General features: G+C 38.2%; 1 protein-coding gene across 1 annotated transcript in view; it reads left to right on the forward strand.

The window, feature by feature from the left end:
- LOC140243906 (rho-related GTP-binding protein RhoN-like) overlaps positions 1-10,582 on the forward strand; it is a 37,506-nt gene extending 26,924 nt beyond the window's left edge. The window contains exons 4-5 of the mRNA XM_072323576.1: positions 748-882; positions 10,292-10,582. Coding sequence (XP_072179677.1) covers positions 748-882; positions 10,292-10,582 — 426 coding nt within the window. The remainder of the gene's footprint in view (positions 1-747; positions 883-10,291) is intronic.
- The last annotated feature ends 12,889 nt before the right edge of the window (positions 10,583-23,471 follow it).

Genomic DNA, 23,471 nt, shown 5'->3' on the forward strand with positions numbered 1-23,471 from the left:
TGAGATGACTGAGATATCCAAAACAAGGTAAATCAAAGAGATCCTAATAAAAGTCGTGGCCTGTCGCAGTTTATTTGGATTGCTTTTTTTTTATATCCCAGCCATTTCAAGACCAATTTCCATCAAATAAACTGTGAATTCCTTTAAGAAATGTATGTTCTTTCATATTTCATAAGAGGTTTCTCATTATCTCACAAACACACCTACACAAAAGCTCTTTTTTTAATAAAAAAGAAGAGAATATAAAGTAAATCAAAACAGGACAGACAGGCCTGAAAAAAACACATAAAAACCCACAAACACAATTAAGCACAGCAACATGGCATGACTGTAAAATGCGTACAAGCTGCTATCTAGGAATCAGAGCAAGGATGATCAAGAAAGTAGCTCTGCATAGCCGAATAGCTTACGAACTTTGTGTGGAGTTTCATTATTTTTATATCAGACAGTGATTTGGTATATGATGCAAATATATGAATCAAAATTATCAAACTCTATGGAAGTATGAAATGAGTAATATTCCAGGCGACTGCTACAAACTTTACAAACACGTTGATATCACAGCGCCAATAATAAACATGGTAAAGCATGTCAGAAAACTGAACCATGGTGTTATATGTGATAAAAGATTGTCACGATTGATAAGCTTTCATTAAAGGTGGCATAATTATTATGCAATGTGCTTTGGACTTGCGCTTATGAGATATTGGTCATTTTGTTTGTCTATCTCCTTAATTCTGCTCGTAGTGGATTCCTGAGATCCGGAAGCATTGTCAAACATGTCACGTGATATTAGCGGGATGCAAGTCGGATCTGCGAAATAACATCGATGTGATGACAAGGCTGACAGCAAAAAAGTTGATTCCAGTTTCACACCATAAGGTAATGACCTAGTCGATTGCGTGGATATGTTATTACCCATTAGGATGAAGTAAAATATTAGTAGTTCAATATCTATGTATTTCAATTGCTTATAAAACATAGCTATATCAAATCGATTCTTATTTCTTTCTTTTTGTAAATGTATGCATACTGAATCACACGTTTATACCAGAAACATAAAGACGCATTTATTTCATCACAGATTACAGCACTGGCGTAGCCAGGGGGGGGGGGCGATGGGGGCGGTCGCCCCCCCCCCCCCCCCCTAAGATTTAGACCGGGGATTTGGGAGGCGGAAAATAAATGCGTGTATACTGTATGCATGCACATGAAGCGGTCTCTTTGCAACCTTTCATCAAATAAGATATTTTTTGAATATTTCACTCAAAGTGTGCACCAGATCGTTGAATTTCAATTCAAAATATGCAAAATCTCTCGTGCTTGGCAGGGGGTATCCCCCTCCCAAACCCTCCCCTCTGTGCCTCTTTCCATGAGCTTTATACACTTTTTAGATTTACAAAAATCATGAATAATTCTGAGTGCACAAGACTTATCACTTGTATTACGAAAACTCAAGGTTCCCTCGTGTGTAAGGGGAATTTCCCCTTTAATCGACCTTTTCCTTCCTCAGTCCCCCCCCCCCATCAGTTTTTGTTTTTTGTGATTTCCCAAATGTTGATTCCATCAACCTTAATATGCGTATACGAGATATCTCAATTTCAACCTTCAAAAGGCAAAAGCTCCATCAGAATGGAAGGATGGAGACAACACTCGCCCACGCCTTCTCCCTGCTCGCCCCCCCCCCCCCCCGCCATGCATAGAAGTAGACTGTGGCTATACCCAGATCGCTTTATTTCAATTCTAAAAACGCAAAAGCTCCGCGAGCGGGAGGGGGAATCCCCCTTCCCCTAAGCTCTACCTTACTAGACTTTATACATACACACAGATGGTGCACATTCGGAATAAGAGCTAAATTCAGTGATTTTAACGCTTCGATGAATACGTATTGCACCAAAAATTTGCACCAGATCGCTGAATTTCAGGTCTGAGAACGCAAAATCACCTTCGTGTGGGAGGGGATAGCCCCTATCTACACCCTCGTGTGCATGCTTTTTCTGTTTGATTGCTGAACAGACAGCGTTCATGATATTCAGTGTAAGAATTAATACAAAAAGATTGTTTAATATGATAACATTTTATAGCAAATTGTTAAATAATAATCTACACTAAAATATACTGCAACCTAAACAACAGTGGGACTGTTTCAACTCGTTAAAACACGCAAAAACATGCATCAAATTGCGCCATTTGCAACATCAAAATGCAAAAAGTTCTCACCGTGGGAGGGGCGTGCACCCCCTTCCCACACCCTCCCTCCCCCTTCGCTCGCTCCGCTCGCTCGGGTTCAGTCGCGTTCATGATATTCAGTGAAAAGAATTAATACAAGAAGCGTATTTAAATAATACCATTTTATAAGCAAAATTGTTCAATAATAATCTACATCATAATATACTGCTACCTTAAACAAGTGGACTGTTTCACGTCGATAAAACGCGCAAAAACATGCATCAAATTGCACCATTGCAACATCAAAATAATGATTAAAATAATGCTCTGTAAACGCGACTTTTGAACTCTCTTTTTACCAAAAAAAAAAAGTCTTACCGTGCAAGGGGGTATCCCCCTCCCACCCCCCCACCCCCCCCCCCCCCCCCCCCGGCTCGGTCGCTTCGCTCCCTCGCCAAGACGCCAAGGATCTCACACCGTCACATAATGTACCCGTGTCCTATATTATAATCGCGTAAGGATCGCCCCCATGCCTTCCCGTGCTTTTTTTTTTTTTTTTTTTTTTTTGTGCGGCTATCTCCTCCGAAGCCGTCGGCTCCGGGCCCCCGAGACCGGTGCCGTCGGCAGCAAGAGGGTGTCTTCTATTCCCCGTCCGGGTTTCGTCCGCGCTCCGCCTCCGTGTCGACGTCGAGAGCGGCGCAAAAACAACGAAAAACAAAACATGCGCTGGACCCCTGCTTCAGTGGGATAATGGGGTGCAGCGAAAGCTCTTGATCATCTTTCGTGATCGCCCAGCTGATTGCTCGCAGAGAGCGTACGCACGGTAATACATTGCCTATTTCGCCATGTGTGTGTGTGTATACTCCACCGAGAACGTATCTCGCCCAGCTGATCGCTGGCGGAAGCTGACTGACACACGCACATGAGTACGGGCAATTACCATCGCGAAGAGTGGCGTGTATGCATTGAGCCTGTGGCTGCGTTGCATTGCATAAGATACGTTTCGGAGCGGACTCTCATATGGTAATAAACGGCGCGGTCATACAAGGGCATTTACGTACAGTGTCAGGGACGTTCGCCAGTAATTGGCGTGCCCAAATGAAAACAACGAATGCTGTTATTAGCTGTATTTTGCACAACTGCAGGATACTATGCAGCTCAGGTACGTTCATTATACTCTCAAGTCGGGTATCATTGTACTCAGACTGTTTAGGACGGCTAATTAAATTTTTGTCCTTGCCGATCGTGCCGCTGTCCATTCGTTTACTGCTTAGCTGCTGTAAAACATACATATTCATAAGACGAGCGGACGTGGGGGAAAACCTCGCTTTGCCGACCGCCTATTTTTGAACTGAAGTTACGAGTGGAAAAAAAAGGGTGGTTCTATGGTCCATCATACAAGTTTTAGTTATAGAAATAAAAAGGAGGGAGCAAATGAAGACAAAAATATTCTTTTCTTTCTCCCATAACGTGGGAAAAGAAATATCAAAGAAAAAATACGAGGCCCTGAGACCCATAGATTCCCACGGGCAAGCGCGCCGGAACACTTCTGGTTTTTGTTTTTTGTTTTTGTTTTTTGTTTTTTTTGTTTTTTTGTTTTTTTTTGGGGGGGGGGGCAAAATGTCGACGGGGGCACATTTATGTGCGATGTGAGATCCTCGGCGCGGGAGGCGGAGCGAGCGAGCGGGGGGGGGGGTGGAAAGGGGGATCCCCCCCCCCCCACCCACTGTAGGGAGCTTTGTTAAAACAGGGTACAAAAGTCGCGTTTATAGACCATTTAAAAGCAAATTTCTAAGGAATCAAACATAGTGAAAAATAATCAGTGCGAAGGACTATGATTATAACATACGGGAGTAACATAATAATGTGATGGTGTGAGATCCTCGGCGAGGGAGCGAAGCGACCGAGCGGGGGGAGGGTGTGGAGGGGGATACCCCCTCCCACGGTAGGGACTGTTTGTAAAAACAGAGTATAAAAGTCGCGTTTATAGAGAATTTAAAGTAAATTTCTAGGGAATTAACATATTGAAAAAATCAGTTGGAAGGACTATGATCATAACATACGGGAGTACATTAATAATGTGATGGTGCGAGATCCTCGGCGAGGGGCGAAGCGACCGAGCGGGGGGAGGGTGGGAGGGGGGATACCCCCTCCCACGGTAGGGACTTTTTGTGAAAACAGAGTATAAAAGTCGCGTTTATAGAACATTTTAAAAGCAAATTTCTAGGGAATTAACATATTGGAAAAAAATCAGTTGGAAGGACTATGATCTTAACATACGGGGGTATATTATGTGATGGTGTGAGATCCGTCGAGGGAGCGAAGCGACCGAGCGGGGGAGGGTGTGGGAGGAGGATACCCTCTCCCACGGTAGGGACTTTTTGTAAAAACAGAGTATAAAAGTCGCTTTTATAGAGCATTTTAAATTAAATTTCTGAGGAATTAAACATAGTAAAAGAAATCACTGCGAAGGACTATGATAATAACTTATGAAAACTTTTCATTTTACTATAAGTACGGGCAGAACGAGCGAGCCACTTTCACTTTGCAATTTATCTGAAATGTACTCATTAAAAGCTTGAACGTGATCGCATCGTTCGAACAATGAAAAATATTCTTATACTGCTAGAAAACAAAGAAGAAAATGAAAAATGTAAGGTTTACTAAAGGTATGTTTCAGCGGGCACACTCGAGGACACGAGGCTACCATCTATACACTAAATTTACTCATAAGTTCCTATTAGTGTATAGATACAATACTGTATGTTGTTAGTGTATTATAATCGAAAATTTTTGCATTTTCAGTTATGAAATTACTACATTTAGATAAGAAATATGCCTTTATTGTTCATTTTGTCTTTAAATCAGTGATTAGTTATCTGTTACAGGGGGCACTTGGGGGGGGGGGCAAAAACTCGTTTTGCCCCCCCAACATTTTGTTTGGGGGGGGGGGGGCAAGTGCCACCCCTGCCCCCCCCCCCCCCCCGCTTCCGGCGCCCTTGCCCGCGGGTGCCTAATACTTATTAAACCTAATGACTAACTCCCTCTCCCCAAATAATAATGATTATATAATAATAATGATAATAATTAAATATCAATAATAATAATATAATGATAATAATAATGATAATGATGATGATGATGATAATAATAATAATAATAAAATAATGATGATAATAATGATAATATAATGATGATAATAATAATAATTATAATGAAAATAATAATAAAAGTGTACAGTCTGAAGCAGATAAACGGGTGGTTCTTTGATCTATCAAACCAAGCTTTTTTTTTAAGCAAAAGGAGGGAGCAAATGAAGACGAAAATATTTAATTTTCTCTCAGCACAATAGCAACAAAAACACTAGGGGGTCTATGAAGTAGCACAATATTACGTATGTTAGTGCAGTGAAGTAGTTTTTTTACAGCTTGCGCAGGATTTTCTTCAGAAAAGCTTTTTATCTAGAGCAGAAAAATGGGGGAAACTGATTTTTACAATTTTTAACAAATTAACATTTCTGCCTCCCTTGGTTCATTCCTATATTATGACTCTACTCTCGATCTCTTCTCCCCTAAATAATTATAATGTTATAGTAATAATAATAATAAAAACAATAATAACAATTGAACAGTATAAATGAGATAAACGTGTGCTTCTATGATCCATCAAACCCAGTTTTGATGATAAAAACAGAAATGAGGGAGCAAATGAAGATGAAAATGTTCTTCATGTATTGATTTTCTTCTCTCATAACGTGGGTGAAGAAATAGTAAAGAAAAAAAAACCCTAAAGCCTACTAATGCCTAATACTTAAAAGACCTAATGACTATGATCCCCCTCCCCAAATATCAATAATTATATTAATGATAATAATTATAAGAATGATAATATGATGATAATAATAATGGTGATGCACAGTCTGAAGCAGATAAACGAATGGTTCTATTATTATTATTATTATTATTATTATTATTATTATTATTATTATTATTATTATTATAATTATTATTATTATTACTATTATTCATAGTGCGCTTTTCCCACAAGGCCCAAAGCGCTTACAATCAATTCAAAGCATGTACGACAGTATGTATAATTGGATAAATGTTACAGTTCTATGATGTATCAAACCAAGTTTTGGTGATAAAAACATATAGGAGGGAGCAAATGAAGACGAAAATATTTCATTCTTCTATCATAACTTGAAAACACATCTTTTTAGTAGCAACTAGTTCGTAGCTGTAACATTATCCAATTACACATACTGTCGTACACGTTTTGAATTGATTGTAAGCGCTTTGGGCCTTGTGGGAAAAGCGCACTATAAATAGTAGTAATAATAATAATGATAACGTGGGAAAAGAAAAAAAATGGGAGGCCTTGAGACCAGCCGTTGATTCCTGCATGGAGGCCAGAGCAGGGGGTATTAAAATATCAAAGTCATAGTGTCAAGGGTATCTCCCCGTTCCGACGAGAAGAATCTGTGGGCAGAACTTTCGGAGAATCTCATAAGCGTTTTTGGTAATTTTTCCCTGAATGTTTGTTTGTTTTTTGTATCGTTTTGTTTGTTTGTTGTTGGGGGGTTTTTTTGCGGGAATCGAAAACAAAAAATTAAAAATAAAAGCCCTCGGACCCGTGGATTTCCACGGGTGCTGCTAGTATGTTATAATCATATAGTTCTTAATTCGCACTGATTTTTTCCACTATGTATAATCCCCTGGAAATATGCTTTTAAAATAATTCTCTATAAATGTGACTTTTGTACTCTGCTTTTTACAATAAGTCCCTACCGTGGGAGGGGGAACCCCCTCCAACATGCACCCTCCCCCGCTCGGTCGCTTCGCTCCCTCGACGAGGATCTCACACCGTCACACGAAATGTACCCGTGTATGTTACAATCATATAGTCCTTAATTAGCACTGATTTTTTACCACTATGTTTAATCCCCTAGAAATATGCTTTTAAATGATCTATAAACGTGACTTTTGTCCTCTGTTTTTACAAAAAGTCCCTACCGTGGGAGGGGTATCCCCCTCCCACACCCTCCACCCGCTCGGTCGCTTCGCTCCCTCGCCGAGGATCTCACACCGTCACATAAATTAATATACCTCTGTAAGTTATAATCATAGTCATTAATTCGCACTGATTTTTCCCACTATATGTTTAATCCCCTAGAAATTCGCTTTTAAATGCTCTATAAACGCCACTTTTGTACTCTGTTTTTACAAAAAGTCCCTACTGTGGGAGAGGGTAGCCCCCCCCCCCCCAGTCCTTCCCCCCCCCCCCCCAGTCCTTCCCACACCCTCGCCGAGGATCTTACATCTTCACATTAATGTGCCCCCGTAGAGATTTTGCCCCCACCCTCCCCCCCCCCCCCCCAAAAAAAAAAAAAAAAAAAGAAAAAGAAAGAGTGTTCCGGCGCGCGTGATCTGAAGTATGTGCCAAACTGAATCAGCCTCACAGATTATAGAAAGACAATGACTGATTCGAGTCTCATTGTGTATATAAAATGGCCAGCCACTCTAAGGAAGATATGTCTTTATGATGGTTATTACTTCTCGCCATCCCTACTTGTAAAAAGATGAGAGGTATGGATAATGGTAAAGAAATAGAGATGCGTGAATATGAATTGTGCAAAGATTGATGACATAAAAATCAAAATTACTTTACGCACCTGACGTAGTAATTTATAAAGAACCATACGTTGTCTGAAGTCGGCGGAAAAGTGATAGTTAAATCGGCATTTCAGGAGGCTACAGCTTCAAACACTTTCGCAACATAGGCCTACATCTTTGACTTACACTTTTGCACATATTTCTGGACGGGATTGACTTTTGCTTTTTATGTTTAACCATTAGGGGAAATTTCATTTCATTTAATAAATAAGCAAGCAAACTATACCAGCTATTACGATAAAGTTCAAAATGAATCTTCAGATTGCTCAGAAAGATGGCGACATCAAACGCCGAGATCAAGACACAAATGTGCGCATGTAATTTGTTTGTGCATCCCTAGAAAAGTGACAGCAGTTAAATTGATCTCGTTCTCTCGAATCTCCAAAAAACACCAAAAAATGTCACACGGTATTGCGGTTTTACTCAAATCATAATTTATCTTTAATATATTATTATAATGTTTTTGAAATCAAATCACACAAGCACATATCATTTAATTGTAACGTGGAATGGAGGTTTGACCATCTTTTATTTTGGTAAACATGTCTATTAGGCCTATATCAAATTTCAAAAGCGATTATCTTTTGGTGGCCCGATCGGGCAACTGAAGTTCAAAATGGTTTGTTATGCTTGCTTTTGATTCGGACCAACCAAAATTTAAGGTTTAAAGATTTTTCGAATTTTGCATAATGTTTACTTCTAATCACTTGAGTTACTATAACAATGTATAACTATCGTAAGGTGCTACAATCATTGTACATTCTTTTCTTCCTACATAGTTTTACGCACCTTATTTTCTGTTACAAAAAAAAGAAGTGATGTGTACATGTTCTTGTCGAAAAAAGTGAAATAAAAATTGAATTGAATTGAACTGAATTTTAGTGTCCCTAACGGGCCACCAGAGGGGAAAAAAAAAAAGTTATGTGTCGAGCCCTGTACAAATGTATATATAGTATATATATATATATATATATATATGTATATATATATATATATATATATATATATATATATTGTAATTGCTCCGCGTATTGGCAGTGCTAGAAATAGCAATAATAATGTCACAACAGAGAAATGCATTAAATGCCAATCTTGATTTTAATGAATATTCCGAATTTTCGAGGATCCTTCCTCTTCATCAGGGATGACTAGTGCGAAACTTACTCGTAACACATCAATACTGCGCAAGTTGTCCAGTACCAGAAAAATAAATTGAAGACCTCTACAAGGGTGAAATTATCAATAGCGGAGTAGCAACTACTACAAAAAGGGAATTTTATAGGAGTAGCACGTATATATATATATATATATATATATATATATATATATATATATACGTGTGTGTGTGTTTGTGTGTGTTCTAGATTATACATGAGTGATCCCTTCCTGTTATCATCGAGTACAGTTGTGTAGAACACAGATCTATCTGTAATTGTAATTTGTACTTTGCAATGTACTATGTTCAAAAACACTCTTGAACAATTTTCAGATTTCGTTTCTTTCGTAAGAGAAGAAAACGGTGAGTTCATGTGAAGCATGTTCCTAGAAGTTTTATTTCGTTAATGATTTGTCTTTACCCATCTCCTCAACTGCAAGGTAATACGGTAACTATAAAGTCATAGGTCAAAGGTGTTGAGCTTTACTTCCCATTTTAAAGTAAATCCATAAGAGCTGGAGCATTTTCTTTAAAAAGTTGGCATTTTAAGTTTTTTACAGAATGGATTTCTTGTTGCAGTAGAATTTTGGTTTTTTTTATGAGCTTGATGGAGTATTAGACAAAAGTGTTCGCAAAAACTGTTAATGTATTCCCTTTTTGCTAATGTCCAAACAGTACATTTGCCAAGTTTTGATTGTATTTTGTTTTAATCATCAGGGGTTTGTTTTATCATGGTCATAGAGGAAAGAAACTAAATTATAAAAAAGCCTTCATATAAGAGGAGATACTGTAGGACACGATTTCATCAAAAGTTGTGATTTTCAAACATTTCCAAACTACAATTGATGAATATTTCTCCCCAGGGCACAGAAAGAAAGTAGTTTTTGTCTTTTTTTTTCACGTCAGTATGTTATATATATATATATATATATATATATATATATATGTGTATATATATATATAAAGTTGTGATTTTCAAACATTTCCAAACTACAATTGATGAATATTTCTCCCCAGGGCACAGAAAGAAAGTAGTTTTTGTCTATTTTTTCACGTCAGTATGTTTTATATATATATATATATATATATATATATATATATATATATATATATAATATATATATGTATGTGTGTGTATATATATATATCATATATGTATATATATACATGTGTGTGTGTGTGTGTGTGTGTGTGTTCTAGATTATACATGAGTGATCCCTTCCTGTTATCATCGAGTACAGTTGTGTAGAACACAGATCTATCATTCAGAGTTTTGTACCTTTATCGTCAGGGAAGTACAACTGCACAACAGATCAAGGCAGTGGGTTATGTTGAGAGCTCAGCGAGGACCAACACAGCAGGGGTACAGGAGGTGTTCGAGATGGCTGCTCTCGCCACCATCGGCAAGCTCAGTCTTCAGAAATCTTATACCGACCTCCCCCACGAAGGCAAAAGTAGGCCTACTTCTCTGTCGGAGTCGCTGCGCTTGGTGAAGAAATGTCCGGATGCAGTGTCGTCGAGAGTCAGGGTTAAATCCACATCAGTCATCGAGAAGGACCCACAGTCCTGTCCTATCTTGTGACCGACCCATGCAAACCTAAGCAACAGTGAGATACCATATAGCATTGACAGGCATGAAGGGTCAAAGGGGAAGGGTGATGGTAACGGAAACTGGCAGATAAATGTCCTTGTCAGTCACCTGTTGAAATCCAGAGTCCAAGGCACACTGATTCATGGGAATGATGTTATTGGCTGTTTGGTGGAATTACAAATATTGGAAAGTATAATTTGGCAAGGGTTTGACCAGCAAGGCTTTTTTGTACTTGCCTAAACTTAACATTCTAACATTCAATAAGAAATTTTTGTTTTTCAATTCTAAAACGTCATTTAAAACTTTAAATGTGATAATAATATTGACGTTACAATTGTATCCAATAAGATGAAAGTTAACTTTTGTAGACACGGTACACCCACATATTTTTGGCAATTTTTCTTTACGTGTCGAGGTATATTTTCAACCTATAAAAAGTCATTCAAATTAATGAAATCGCTACTAAAGTGCTGATTGATTCGGTGCTTATCTACGTCGATTTAGGGCTATTTGTCAGTTTCAGTCATGTTTTAAAAAGAATGAACTTGCGTCGACCAGGAGACCAGAGTGGTCCATCATAACACTTAGTGGAAATTATCCATGATTCCATTATTTTGCATTGAATGTAACAATCTTTTTCTATTGATATTGCCAAATACTACTGTTGCTGCCAGGCGGATGTTCTGGCATGCACCTTTTACAGTATAAGGATTATTAGTCCGGGAGCCAGCGGGGGTCAGCCTAGCTGAAACGGTTACCAATTTTTATGTATTTACATATGCCCCTGAGTATGGAAATGCAAGTCTAGCTGGTCATCGGTGATGGGTGTGGCCAGGAGGGCCATAAAAAGGACCCCCAAAATTAGGCTAGCCTAGCTGAAAAAGTAACCTCTTGAAACCCGTGGGACATTGTCATGCATAACCCTGGCCAAGATTCAATAAAACACCATTGCCAGACATTTTGGGTGGTGGAGCGTAGCCGCCAGACGCGAAATATTGGCATGCCAGAATTAGGCTAGCCTAACTGAAAAAGTAACCCCATGAAAACCACTGGAACTTGTTCGTTACACTTACAGGATAAATGCATGACCATTGCCAGACGTTTTAAGTGGTGGGGGTAGCCGCCAGACGCCCTCAAAGACCCAACTTTTTCCAGCTAGGCTAGCCTAGCTGAAAAAGTAACCTAATGAAACCCACTGGAACTTGTTCTTTACACTCAAAGGATAATTGAATTATTGTTGCCAGACATTAAGTGGTGGGGCGCAGCCGCCAGACGCCCTCAAAGACCCAATTTTCCAGCTAGGCTAGTCTATATCTGAAGAGTTACCCCGTGAAACCCACTGGAACTTGTTCTTTATACTCAACAGTTGCATGAATGACCTATGTTTAGACTTAAAAAAGTGGTGGGGCGTAAGCACACGTAAGCACACACACACACACACACACACACACACACACACACGCACACACACACGCATACACACAAACACTCGCCAACACCACCAAAACTACCATCACAATCACGAATTATGGTACGTAACGACGATGGACCCTTTATTAATCGCCAAGTTAAATGAGTATGTCATCTTCGTAAGGGAAATTGCCACTCTTTAGTATTAATGAGGGCAGTCTCTTGATTCCCCTACCCACCCCGACAAACAGGCGCACAGGTACACACACACACACACACACAAACAAACACATAACTTATAATATAAATAACAAAACAGAAGCTGCATTTGGGGTGAGAACAATAATTGGTACAATAAACATTTAAAAGAAAACAAATAGATTAACATAATGCACCGGGTTAATGTAAGAAACAACAGCGGGAATGTAACTTTGAAGTGTTGCTGGAGCGTTATATTCTGGTTAACCAGTTTGTTCTCAACGTGCTTGTTCGCCGGAATGGATAGACAAAGCAGAAGCATTAACTGATTTTCTCAAAAATTGCTTCACGTGCTGAAGTCATCTTCTTGATTATGTCTGCTTGCTGATGAAGTAAGAATCTAATAATAAAATACATGAAATACGTACATTTGATTTTACTGTGTCTTTTATTTTCACTTATCTTGTTTGAAAAAAAGTTTATTTTTATGAATTATGCTTTGCCATTTTTTTTGCAGCTTTACAATGTTTTTCTTTTGAAAATTTGAAAGCAGAAATAAATCTGAATTTGATTGAATTGAATATATGAAGACGATGATAATTATACACAGACAACTATGATAACAATAATAATGTTTTGTACTTACTAAAGTGTTTTTATACATACAATAGTATATTCATTATACATAAAACAAAGTGGTTAAGAGGAGCACATGAATTCATATAAAGCATGTTATGAGCTGGAAGTTTCTATTTTGCTATTTTATCTTTACTCGTCACCGTCTTTTCAGCTACAAGGTAATACTATAGGTCCTATAGTACGTCCATATATGAGGTCATTGGCTAAAGAAGTTGAACATTTAGTTACTGAAGCATTTGCTTTAAAACATTAGCATTTTAATCCCTCCAACCAAGTACTTGCAGTATTATTTTATACACACGTGAATTTCTTGTTCCTGTGAGCTACGTTTCATGAGAGTGACCGAGTATTAGACACGTGTCAAGCCTTTGCAAACACAGAATTGATTTTTTTTTCATATTGTTTAAAGGTCATTTAAAACAAATTTAGATATATATTTATTTTTTTAAGTTAAAAGGAGCAAATGTGGAGATCATGTGATACATGTTACGGGAAGTCTATATTTTTATGTGTACTTGTTTCTTCAACTACAAGGAATTACCTATGAGCTAATTGGATAAAGAAGCTGAGCATTCCTTTTTTTTTTTTCATCAGTTAATGTCAGTGCTGGAGCATTATTCTTGAAAAGTTGGCATCTAATTATGTCCTCCAAACCAAGTACTTACGGTATAAAATGATATTCCTGTGAGTTACGTTTCTTATGAGCATGACAGATCTGTAGACACGCGTCATAGTGGTTGCAAATACTAAGTTTCCTTTGCTTTCATAGTTATCAGGAAGCGATTTTGAACAATTTCAGATTTTTTTTTAATTTCGTTACTAGGAGGCAATAATGATTTCATGTAAAGCATGTTCAGGAAAGTTCAGCGTTTTGTTATTTTATCTTTACTCATCTTCGTCTTCTCAACAACAAGGTGATACACATGAGCTCATTTGCTATAGAAGTTGATGTTTAATTGCTGGTAGCCACGTAGGGGCTTTTGTCTTATGATATTTTTGCATCTTAATCCCTCGAAACTAAGTACATGCAGTATTAGTTTATAGATAACATAATATTTTGTTGTTGCTGTGAGCTTATTCATATGAACGTGACGAATTCGTAGACATGTTTCTCATATGTTTCTGTCATATGTTTTACTGAAGAAGAGCAAATGTTGAGCTTATTGGCAAGAGAGGTTGATCATTACTTTACATTTAAGTTCATTTAAGTGCTGGAGCATAAACTTGTCTTGAAATATCAGCATCCACAACCCTCCAAACCAAAAACGTACAATACTAGACACGACATGAATGCCTTGTTGTTGTGAGTTACAAACACTGAATTTTTCTACTTTTGCAATGTACTATGTTCAAAAACACTCTTGAACAATTTTCAGATTTCGTTTCTTTCTTAAGAGAAGAAAACGGTGAGTTCATGTGAAGCATGTTCCTAGAATTTCTATTTCGTTAATGATTTGTCTTTACCCATCTCCTCAATTGCAAGGTAATACCAGAAGCGGATCTAGAGGGGGGTTGGGGGGTTGCAACCCCCCCCCCCCCCCCAAAAAAAAAAAAAAAAAAAAAATCTGGGGACCATTTTTTTTATATCTTATCTTTTTTTTTAAACTTGTAATTTTATTTTTTTCTATTTATGGCAATGACCTCTATACCAAAAATAGTGGTGTTTTAGATGCAAGAAAACGCCATTTTCACACACAGATTTTCAAAAATTCTCCCTACTGTGGGAGGGGGGGACACCCCCTCCCACACCCCCCCCCCCCCCTCGCTCGCTCCGCTTACTCGGGCTCGGTCGCTACGCTCCCTCGCATACTGCCCCCAACCCCCTCCTTTATAAAAAGCTACATCCGCCCCTGAATACGGTACCTATAAAGTCATAGGCCAAAGGTGTTGAGCTTTACTTCCTATTTTAAAGTAAATTCATAAGAGCTGGAGCATTTTCTTTAAAAAGTTGGCATTTTAAGCTATGTACACCGAGTACTTACAGAATGGATTTCTTGTTGCAGTAGAATTTTGGTTTTTTTATGAGCTTGATGGAGTATTAGACAAATGTATCAAGTGTTCGCAAAAACTGTTAATATATTCCCTTTTGCTAATGTCCAAACAGTACATTTGCCAAGTTTTGATTGTCTTTTGTTTTAATCATCAGGGGTTTGTTTTATCATGGTCATAGAGGAAAGAAACTAAATTATTAAAAAAAGCCTTCACATAAGAGGAGATACTGTAGGACACGATTTCATCAAAAGTTGTGATTTTCAAACATTTCCAAACTACAATTGATGAATATTTCTCCCCAGGGCACAGAAAGAAAGTAGTTTTTGTCTTTTTTTTTTCACGTCAGTATGTTATAATACCCGCGGGTTTACGCCCATCCCACCAATTTCCATCCGGATCCTGCACCCGGCCCTGTCTTTTTTGTCTGTTTGTTTGTTTGTTTGTTTGTTTTACACTGCATATCAAATGAGAACATGTTTGGGAAAAATCCCCACATGTTTGATTGGGCAATTCTTTTTTGCTGTTCTATTATTCTTTCCAAATATGTTTTTAGGTTATCACTGAGGACAAATACAGATACCCTATTTCTTTTACCAAAACCACAGCACTGTATAGTCTCATATTTCTACAGTATTTCGTCTCAACACTTGCCCTATTGATATTTCAAAGCATGTATCCCTGTGCGCTCAAGAAACTCCCCAATTGATAATAGAGTGGCAATATCCCTATAAGGAAGATGACATAACCACTTTACTTGGCGATGGAAGGGTCCATCGTCGTTACATACCATTAGTGGTGATTGTGATGGTTGTGGTTGTGGTGTTGGTGTCTGTGTATGTGTATGTGTGTGTGCGTGTGTGTGTGTGTGTGTGTGTGTGTGTGTGTGTGTGCGTGTGTGTGCTTGCGTGCACGCGCATGGAGATGGTGTCTCCAGGCTGTCTGGCAGCTGAATTCACCCCACTACTCGAAAAGTCTAACAAAGGTCATTCATGCAATTGTTGAGTTAAAAAACAAGTTCATGTGGGTTTCACTAGGTTATATACTCTTCAGGTAGGCTACCCTAGCTGGAAAAATTGGGTCTTTGAGGGCGTCTGGCGGCTGAGCCCCAACACGTAAAACGTTTGGCAACAACCATTCATTTATCCTTTTAGTGTAAAGAACAAGTTCAAATGGGTTTCAGGAGGTTACTTTTCTAGCTAGGCTAGCCTAGCTGGTAAAATTGGGTCTTTGAGGGCGTCTGGGGGCTACGCCCCAGCGTCTGGCAACGGTCATGCATTTATTCTTTAAGACTTAGTGTAAAGAACAAGTTCCAGTGGGTTTCATGGGGTTACTTTTGCAGCTAGACTAGCCTAGCTGGTAAGAGTTGGGTCTTAGGGGCGTCTGGCGGCTACCCCTCACCACTTAAAACGTCTGGCAACGGTCATGCATTTGTGATGTACCACCCCCTCCCCCCCCCAAAAAAAAAAAAAAAAAAATCATAAACTCTCAAAATACCTCATTATGTTGCAAATTTTAGATGTGAGAATATTGGTTGAGCGGATATCACTTAATTCTGCTAGATAGACTTTAGCAAGCGTTCGTATGGCAAGCCTTTTTTACATTTAAAGTTAATTTCTGATATCACGAATTCCATTTTGTGATGTCAAAAAAAAACAAATTTCTGATATCAAGAATTCAATTTGTGATATCACAAATTACCGTAAGTGTAGCGCATGAACTTAGTATGTGATATCAAGAAATCGAATTTGTGATATCAAAAAATCCACTTATTATCACAAATTCACTTTGTGATATCAGAAATTTGAATTCGTGATATCAAAAATTCAATTAGTGATATATCACTGAATGAATTTGTGATATCAGAAATTCGAATTCTTGATATCAAAAATAGGTTTCACGTGAAAAACCAATGGTAATTCGTGATATCACAAAGTGAATTTTTGATATTACAAATTCGAATTTGTGATATCACTAATTTGAATTTGTGATATCACGAATTCTTATTTGTGATATCAAAAATGCGAATTTCTGATATCACAAATTCCATTTTGTAATATCACAAATTCGAATATGTGATATCAGTAATTCACAGGGAATTCGAGCGTTAGTTTTGCGCTGAAATTCAACTGTGAATTCGAGCGTTAGTTGAGCGCAGAAATACACAGGAATTCGAGCGTTAGTTCAGTGCAGTAAATCCCTGTGAATTCGAGCGTTAGTTGAGCGCAGAAATAGACAGGGATTTCGAGCGTTAGTTCAGTGCAGAAAATCGCTGTGAATTCGATCATTAATTTAGCGCAGAAATACAGAGGGGATTCGAGCGTTAGTTTTGCGCTGAAATTCAACTGTGAATTCGAGCGTTAGTTGAGCGCTGAAATACACAGGGAGTTCGAGCGTCAGTTCATATCGCAGCGCAGAAAATCGCAGTGAATTCGATCATTAGTTTAGCGCAGAAATGCAAAGTAAATCCGAGCGTTAATTTTGCGCTGAAATTCAGCTGTGAATTCGAGCGTTAGTTGAGCGCTGAAATACACAGGGAGTTCGAGCGTCAGTTGATCAGTGCAGAAAATCGCTGTGAATTCGAGCATTAGTTTAGCGCAGAAATACAAAGGGGATTCGAGCGTTAGTTTTGCGCTGGAATTCAACTGTGAATTGGAGCGTTTGTTTAGCACAGAAATACACAGGGACTGGAACATTAGTTTTGAGCTGGAGTTTGAGGTGGAGTGTATACTACTGCTAGCTTTTGTAAAACAATGTTCAAAATACAAATAAATATATATGAGAGACTATACACATCCATCATTCCCTAAATGATCATCAAGGTATATATATTCGATAAATTATTGATACAAATCCATTGTTTTGCAACACATCATGAATTCAGTGATATTATGTTCACTTAGGGCCTACATTTAATTCATCATTCTGGTCCTCAAATTATCGTCTATTATTACGTTATTGTTAATTATGATACATTTTTCATGTGGTAATCCCCCTTACAGTAAGACTCTTTCACCAAATCGATGATAATGTGCGGTTGTATGTATATGTGTTTTATAAAAGTATACCACGCGTTTCTAATGCGGCGGACCGACCGAGGGCAATCAACCCTCTGGTCTGTGTATGTCAGCAGCGGAGAATAAGATTGAGAGACTGACTATAACATGTCTTATGCAGGGGCCCGTTGCATAAAACTTACCATTGAATTTCAATGGTAACTACCGTCAAAATTAGGCATCACAGCCAATCAGCATCAAGGATTATAAAATTTACCGCTGATTTGAAGACTTACCGCTAGAAAGGAGCGGTAAGTCCAGCGGTAAGGGTTTTATGCAACAGGGCCCAGGGTGCGGAGAGGGAGTCGTAAACCTGCCAAAACCAATGTCTGACTGGTGTCGGCTGATGTGATAACGCACCGTGTTTCTCCTAAATACATTTTCTCACCCCTTAAAAATCACTCCTCCAGAACGAGGGGGTGTATCAATAATATTAAGACCAATATTGTTGAGTATACACTTTGCCTGCCCCAATATGCTTATGATTTTGTAAAATAATTTAAAGTGTATAATAATTTAAAGTCTGTTAAAGGCAAGTTTATTCAAGAATCAAAACCGGGGAGAACAAAACTGGAATGCACTAGTCCAAAAGTCTTCAGACCAGAGCAAGAAGAGTGAAGATATCTTGGGGCAAATTATTTGTATAGGGCCCCATTTTTTTTCTCTCTTCTTTCTTTCTATAAAACAACAACAACAACAACATATCCAGATCTTCTGAGTAGTTTAGTGCAGCAGTATGCATGGTAAACAGGTTAGAATTTGTAGTGAGAAGAAAGTAGTGGTACAAAGGACTGCAATTTTGTTAATCTGAACAATGAGAATTTTCTGTTATTAACTTGGAGGAGTTACAGGGGGAGGCCGGGAAAGAGTATCTTTCACAGACTTAAAAGAAACGCAAAAAAAGGTTGTAAGTCAACCAGTCTCTGCCAAATCAGCGATGAGAAATGAGAGGGGGGAAGGAGAATATAATATGTGACTTTGACCTAATTAACAACACATCAATAACGAAATTTGCAAAATGAAACACGGATTGCCAAAACTCTTCATTTAGTTTTTTTTTTCTTTTACTATCGTTATATTCTAAAAAAGATAACACCTGAAATTCCATCGGAATTTCTGCGCTAAACTAACGCTCGAATTCACAGCTGAACTTCGGCACAAAACTAACGCTCGAATTCCCTAGCTGTGTATTTCTGCGCTCAACTAACGCTCGAATTACGGTTAAATTTCAGCGCCAAACTAATGTTCGAATTCCCTGTGTATTTCTGCGCTCAACTAACGCTCGAATTCACAGTTGAATTTCAGCGCAAAACTAATGCTCGAATTCCCTTTGTATTTCTGCGCTAAACTAATGCTCGAATTCACGATTTTCTGCACTGAACTAAATCTCGAATTCCCTGTGCAGGTGCGGATCCAGGAATTCTGTAAAGGGGGGGGGGGCGTGACTAATTATTTCTGGTGCCACTTCCGGGTTTCATTTCATTTTTTTGCTTTTTATTTCTTTTGTTTTTAACGAAAAATTAAGGGGGAGGGCGTGCGCCGGTTGCGCCCCCCTCTGGATCCGCCACTGCCTGTGTATTTCTGCGCTTATCTAAAGCTCGAAATCATAGCTGTTTTTCAGCACAAAACTAACGCTCGAGTTCCCCGAGTATTTCTGCGCTCAACTAACGCTCGAATTCACTGTTGAATTTAGCGCAAAACTAATGCTCAAATTCCCTGTGTATTTCTGCGCTCAACTAACGCTCGAATTCACAGTGGTTTCCTCCGCAAAACTAATGCTTGAAATCAAATGTTGTTGTTTGTTTGTTTTTTTTTTGGCGAAAGATAAGTGCTGAAATTCCATGTGAATTAGTGATATCACAAATTGGAATTATTGATATCACAAAATGTATTTCTTGATATCAAAAATGTAATTTCGTGATATCTCGAGTTGAATTTGTGATATCACTAATTCGATTTCGTGATATCAAAAATTTGTTTTACGTGATAAACCAATGGGTATTTGTGATATCAAAAATTTAATTTGTGATATCAGAAATTCGAATTTTTGATATCACAAAATGGAATTCGTGATATCAGAAATTAATTTTAAATGTAAAAAAAAGGCTTGCCATACGTTCGGGAGCGATGAGAAATGATCGCACAACACCAAAGTTATGTAAGCTTATGAATAAAAGTGAAAGGGCGCCCTCTTTCGTCACATTAGGCACAGTCCTTACTGAGGGTCAATAAACTTTTCGGTAGCGTCCTTTCCTTAGGCAGGGCTCCACACTAACTTTTATTTTTGGTGGCCCAAAGGCAAACATCCGACCTTTTTTGGTGGCCCGATCAGGCCACCAAATTCTTCATTTCTGAAATTTTGGAGGCCCGACGTGCGTTTTTGGTGGCCCCGGGCCACCGGGCCACCGTTAGTGTCGAGCCCTGCCTAATGCCCCAGTCACACAGTGCTTTGCGATGGGTTACGTCCGCCGCGGATAGATACGAATGAGTGAACGCAGGGGGACGCAGCGTGGACGCAGGCATCCGCAGGGACGTATGTAGACGTAACTGTCCGTAACTCATCCGTAAAGAAACGCAAAATGACGGCGCCAAGCCTGCGAAATTTTGAAATGTTCAAAATTTCGCAGAGGGATTCTACGGATGCAGACTTTCGCCAGTAACCGTAACCAAACGTAATTATCCGTAACTGAACGTAACTATCCGTAGCCTGGACGCAGACCATCCGCAAAAAAATTTACCTCCCGTCCGTTTGCGTTCGTTTACGTCCACCGTAAGTATCCGAAAGTAATCGCAAGTTAACGTATGTCAACACTTTCGTCCGCTTACGTATATTTGCGGACAGTTACGGATGCTGCGGAAGATTACGTCCTTCGACGTTTTCCGTTTTCCACTCGCATTGGAACACAGAGACTCGTGGGGAGCCACACAACTCGTGTTGCCAAGCTGCAGCGCATGCATTTACCTGAAGGAATGCTACAATACAGTCGGAGCAGTGGAGAGGCAGAACCGCATGGTCAAATTATGACATTTCTACCATAAATGGTCATTTTAGGTGGCACCCATATACTCATGACATCGGTTGACCCTTGGTGCTGAACTTTTTTTTTCTTGCACTCTTTGAATGTATATTTTTCGAAAAGGCAATATTTTGATTACGGGAAGGGTTGACAGCATTTCATTCACTTTTCTGGCCGGGAAAGGTGTGTGACAGCGATAACTATATACAATTTTCTATGTCAATGGTATGTCCAAATTCTGTAGGGGATGGGGTGAGAGCATTTCATTCACTTTTCTGGCCGGGAAAGGTGAGTGACAGCGATAACTATATAAAATTCTCTATGTCCATGTCAAAATTCTCTATGTCAATGATATGTCAAATTCTTCAAACATCCTCTCTTTCTTATTATTTGCGGATGATAATAATGTGTTTTGTCTGATTCTGATTCTGATCGATTAACACATGATACTTCAAACTGTGAATTAACGAAGTTACTCCATTGGATAAGAGCGAACAAACTGTCAATAAATTTGCAAAAAAAAAAACTGCAAGAAAAAATGCATGCTGTTCAGTAATTCGCTAGAAAATCTACCGAGAAACGTTTTCCTGGAAGACACGGTCATAGACGAAGTCTCTTCCATCAAATTTCTAGGTTTGATTCTGGACAATAAACTTACCTGGGGTTTGCATATTGATTCTGTTTGTCGTGTTATTTCAAGGAATCTAGGTATTATAAACAAAGTTGAATTTTATTTTCCCAAAAATTTATATTTTATGTTATATTCTGCTTTGATACTACCTTACTTAAACTATGGTATACTCGCATGGGGAAACACTTTTTCTGAATATACAGAAAAAATACTATTATTACAGAAAAAAGCTCTTCCTATTGTCACGAATTGTGGAGAAGTCATACTTATAATTTATTTCACGAAAATAATATTTTGAAATATTGACCTTTATCGTTTGCAATTAGGACAATTCATGTATAAACTCACCAACCATTCTCTCCCCCTTGTGTTTGATTCCATGTTCATAAAGAATGAAACTGTTCATGCATATCCAACCCGTCAATCCCATGAATATCATTTGCCTTTGACTAGGACGGTTTTTGCAAAATCTTTATTCTCCTTTTCTGGACCAAAATTCTGGAATTCTTTTGATAATAATGTAAAAGAAGCTTTAATTCTTAATACATTTTCTTTAAAGTTAAAGAATTATTCAAAAACTTCGTATGCATCAAAATGAATAATTTTTTTTTTTTTTTACTTTTGATTTTCAAAATCGTCTGTGCGTCGGTAACCTCACTACTCTTTGTTTATCAGCGAGCATGTGCCTCCAGTGACCTGGTTATGACCCACCATTTCCCTCCTCCCCCCCCCCCCCCCCCGTCCACCTCGGACTTCCTACCTCCCTTACTATCTTTCTATCCTATCATCAATCTTTCCTTACAAGAGAGCCTCTTTATGTTTGTTAATGTGAGTTGGTATGTGTGCATGTATGTGTGTATTACTCTGTCTGGCTTTTTTTTTTTTTTTACTACCGTTAAGGGAAATTGTTGTTGTTGTTGTTGTTTTTTGCTATTATTTTTTTTTCTGTATGAGGGGACTGCATTCTACAAGCCCTGTTTTTTAGCAGTCCCCTCCATTTCCAGCAATATTGTTTATGCATTCACCATAGTGACGTAACAGTTATTTGTATCTCTGTTGATAATTTACCTGTATCTCTTTTACAATGTTATTCTGTTCATCGCATTGTGGTACTGATTTCATGACATCTGTGTATTTGAGTGTTTTATTGTATTTCTAATTATTTTGTTTGATGGAAATGAAATAAATCAACTTGAAAAAATGAGAACGAATTTGGTATTTCTCTATAGTCTTACCCACTTTACGCTCCATGGAATGTGTATTACATTTTTTGTATATATATTGTGCTTGGGTGTGGGAGGGGTGTTTGAATGTCTTGATGTCTTTTTTTTCTGGAAATTTAATAAGCATTACTTTATTATAAAAATCACCTTTACAAAACCCAATAAGTCATGAATATCGCTGCACAACGACAGCGTATAGAACCACAGTTTGTCTATTCCATGACTGTAAGTAATAATTTTCTTACTCTAATGTTTAACTTATCGATCTATATTGTATTATATTTGTGGTATAATAATATGTTATGTATTCTTTACATTTATGAAGTTTATTCATATTTGAGTTGCACAAATAAAATTTAAACCTCAATTTCAAAATTTCATATATCTTGTATCATTGCAAAGCAAATTAAAGGATTACGATTTTTTTCACAAATTGTACGTAATTGAATTTCAGTTTTCCCCAGTCATGCCAGTGCACAATGTAAGACAGTCCACTATGTGATAACCTTGCTGTCATAACACACTGACTTAGCAGGGATCGTCACAGAAAACAATACTGTCCATAGTTATCTATAACAATCTGTAACTATCCCTAACTATCCAAAAATATCCGCAACTCTCCGCAAGTGTTCAGAACTATTATGTGCCAATTCGTCAGAATATCCGCAAGTGGACGCAAGAATTCGCATCTGATCGTATTTGTCTTTAACACCCGCA

This window comes from Diadema setosum, chromosome 20 (genome assembly GCF_964275005.1).
Source record: "Diadema setosum chromosome 20, eeDiaSeto1, whole genome shotgun sequence".
Taxonomy (NCBI): domain Eukaryota; kingdom Metazoa; phylum Echinodermata; class Echinoidea; order Diadematoida; family Diadematidae; genus Diadema; species Diadema setosum.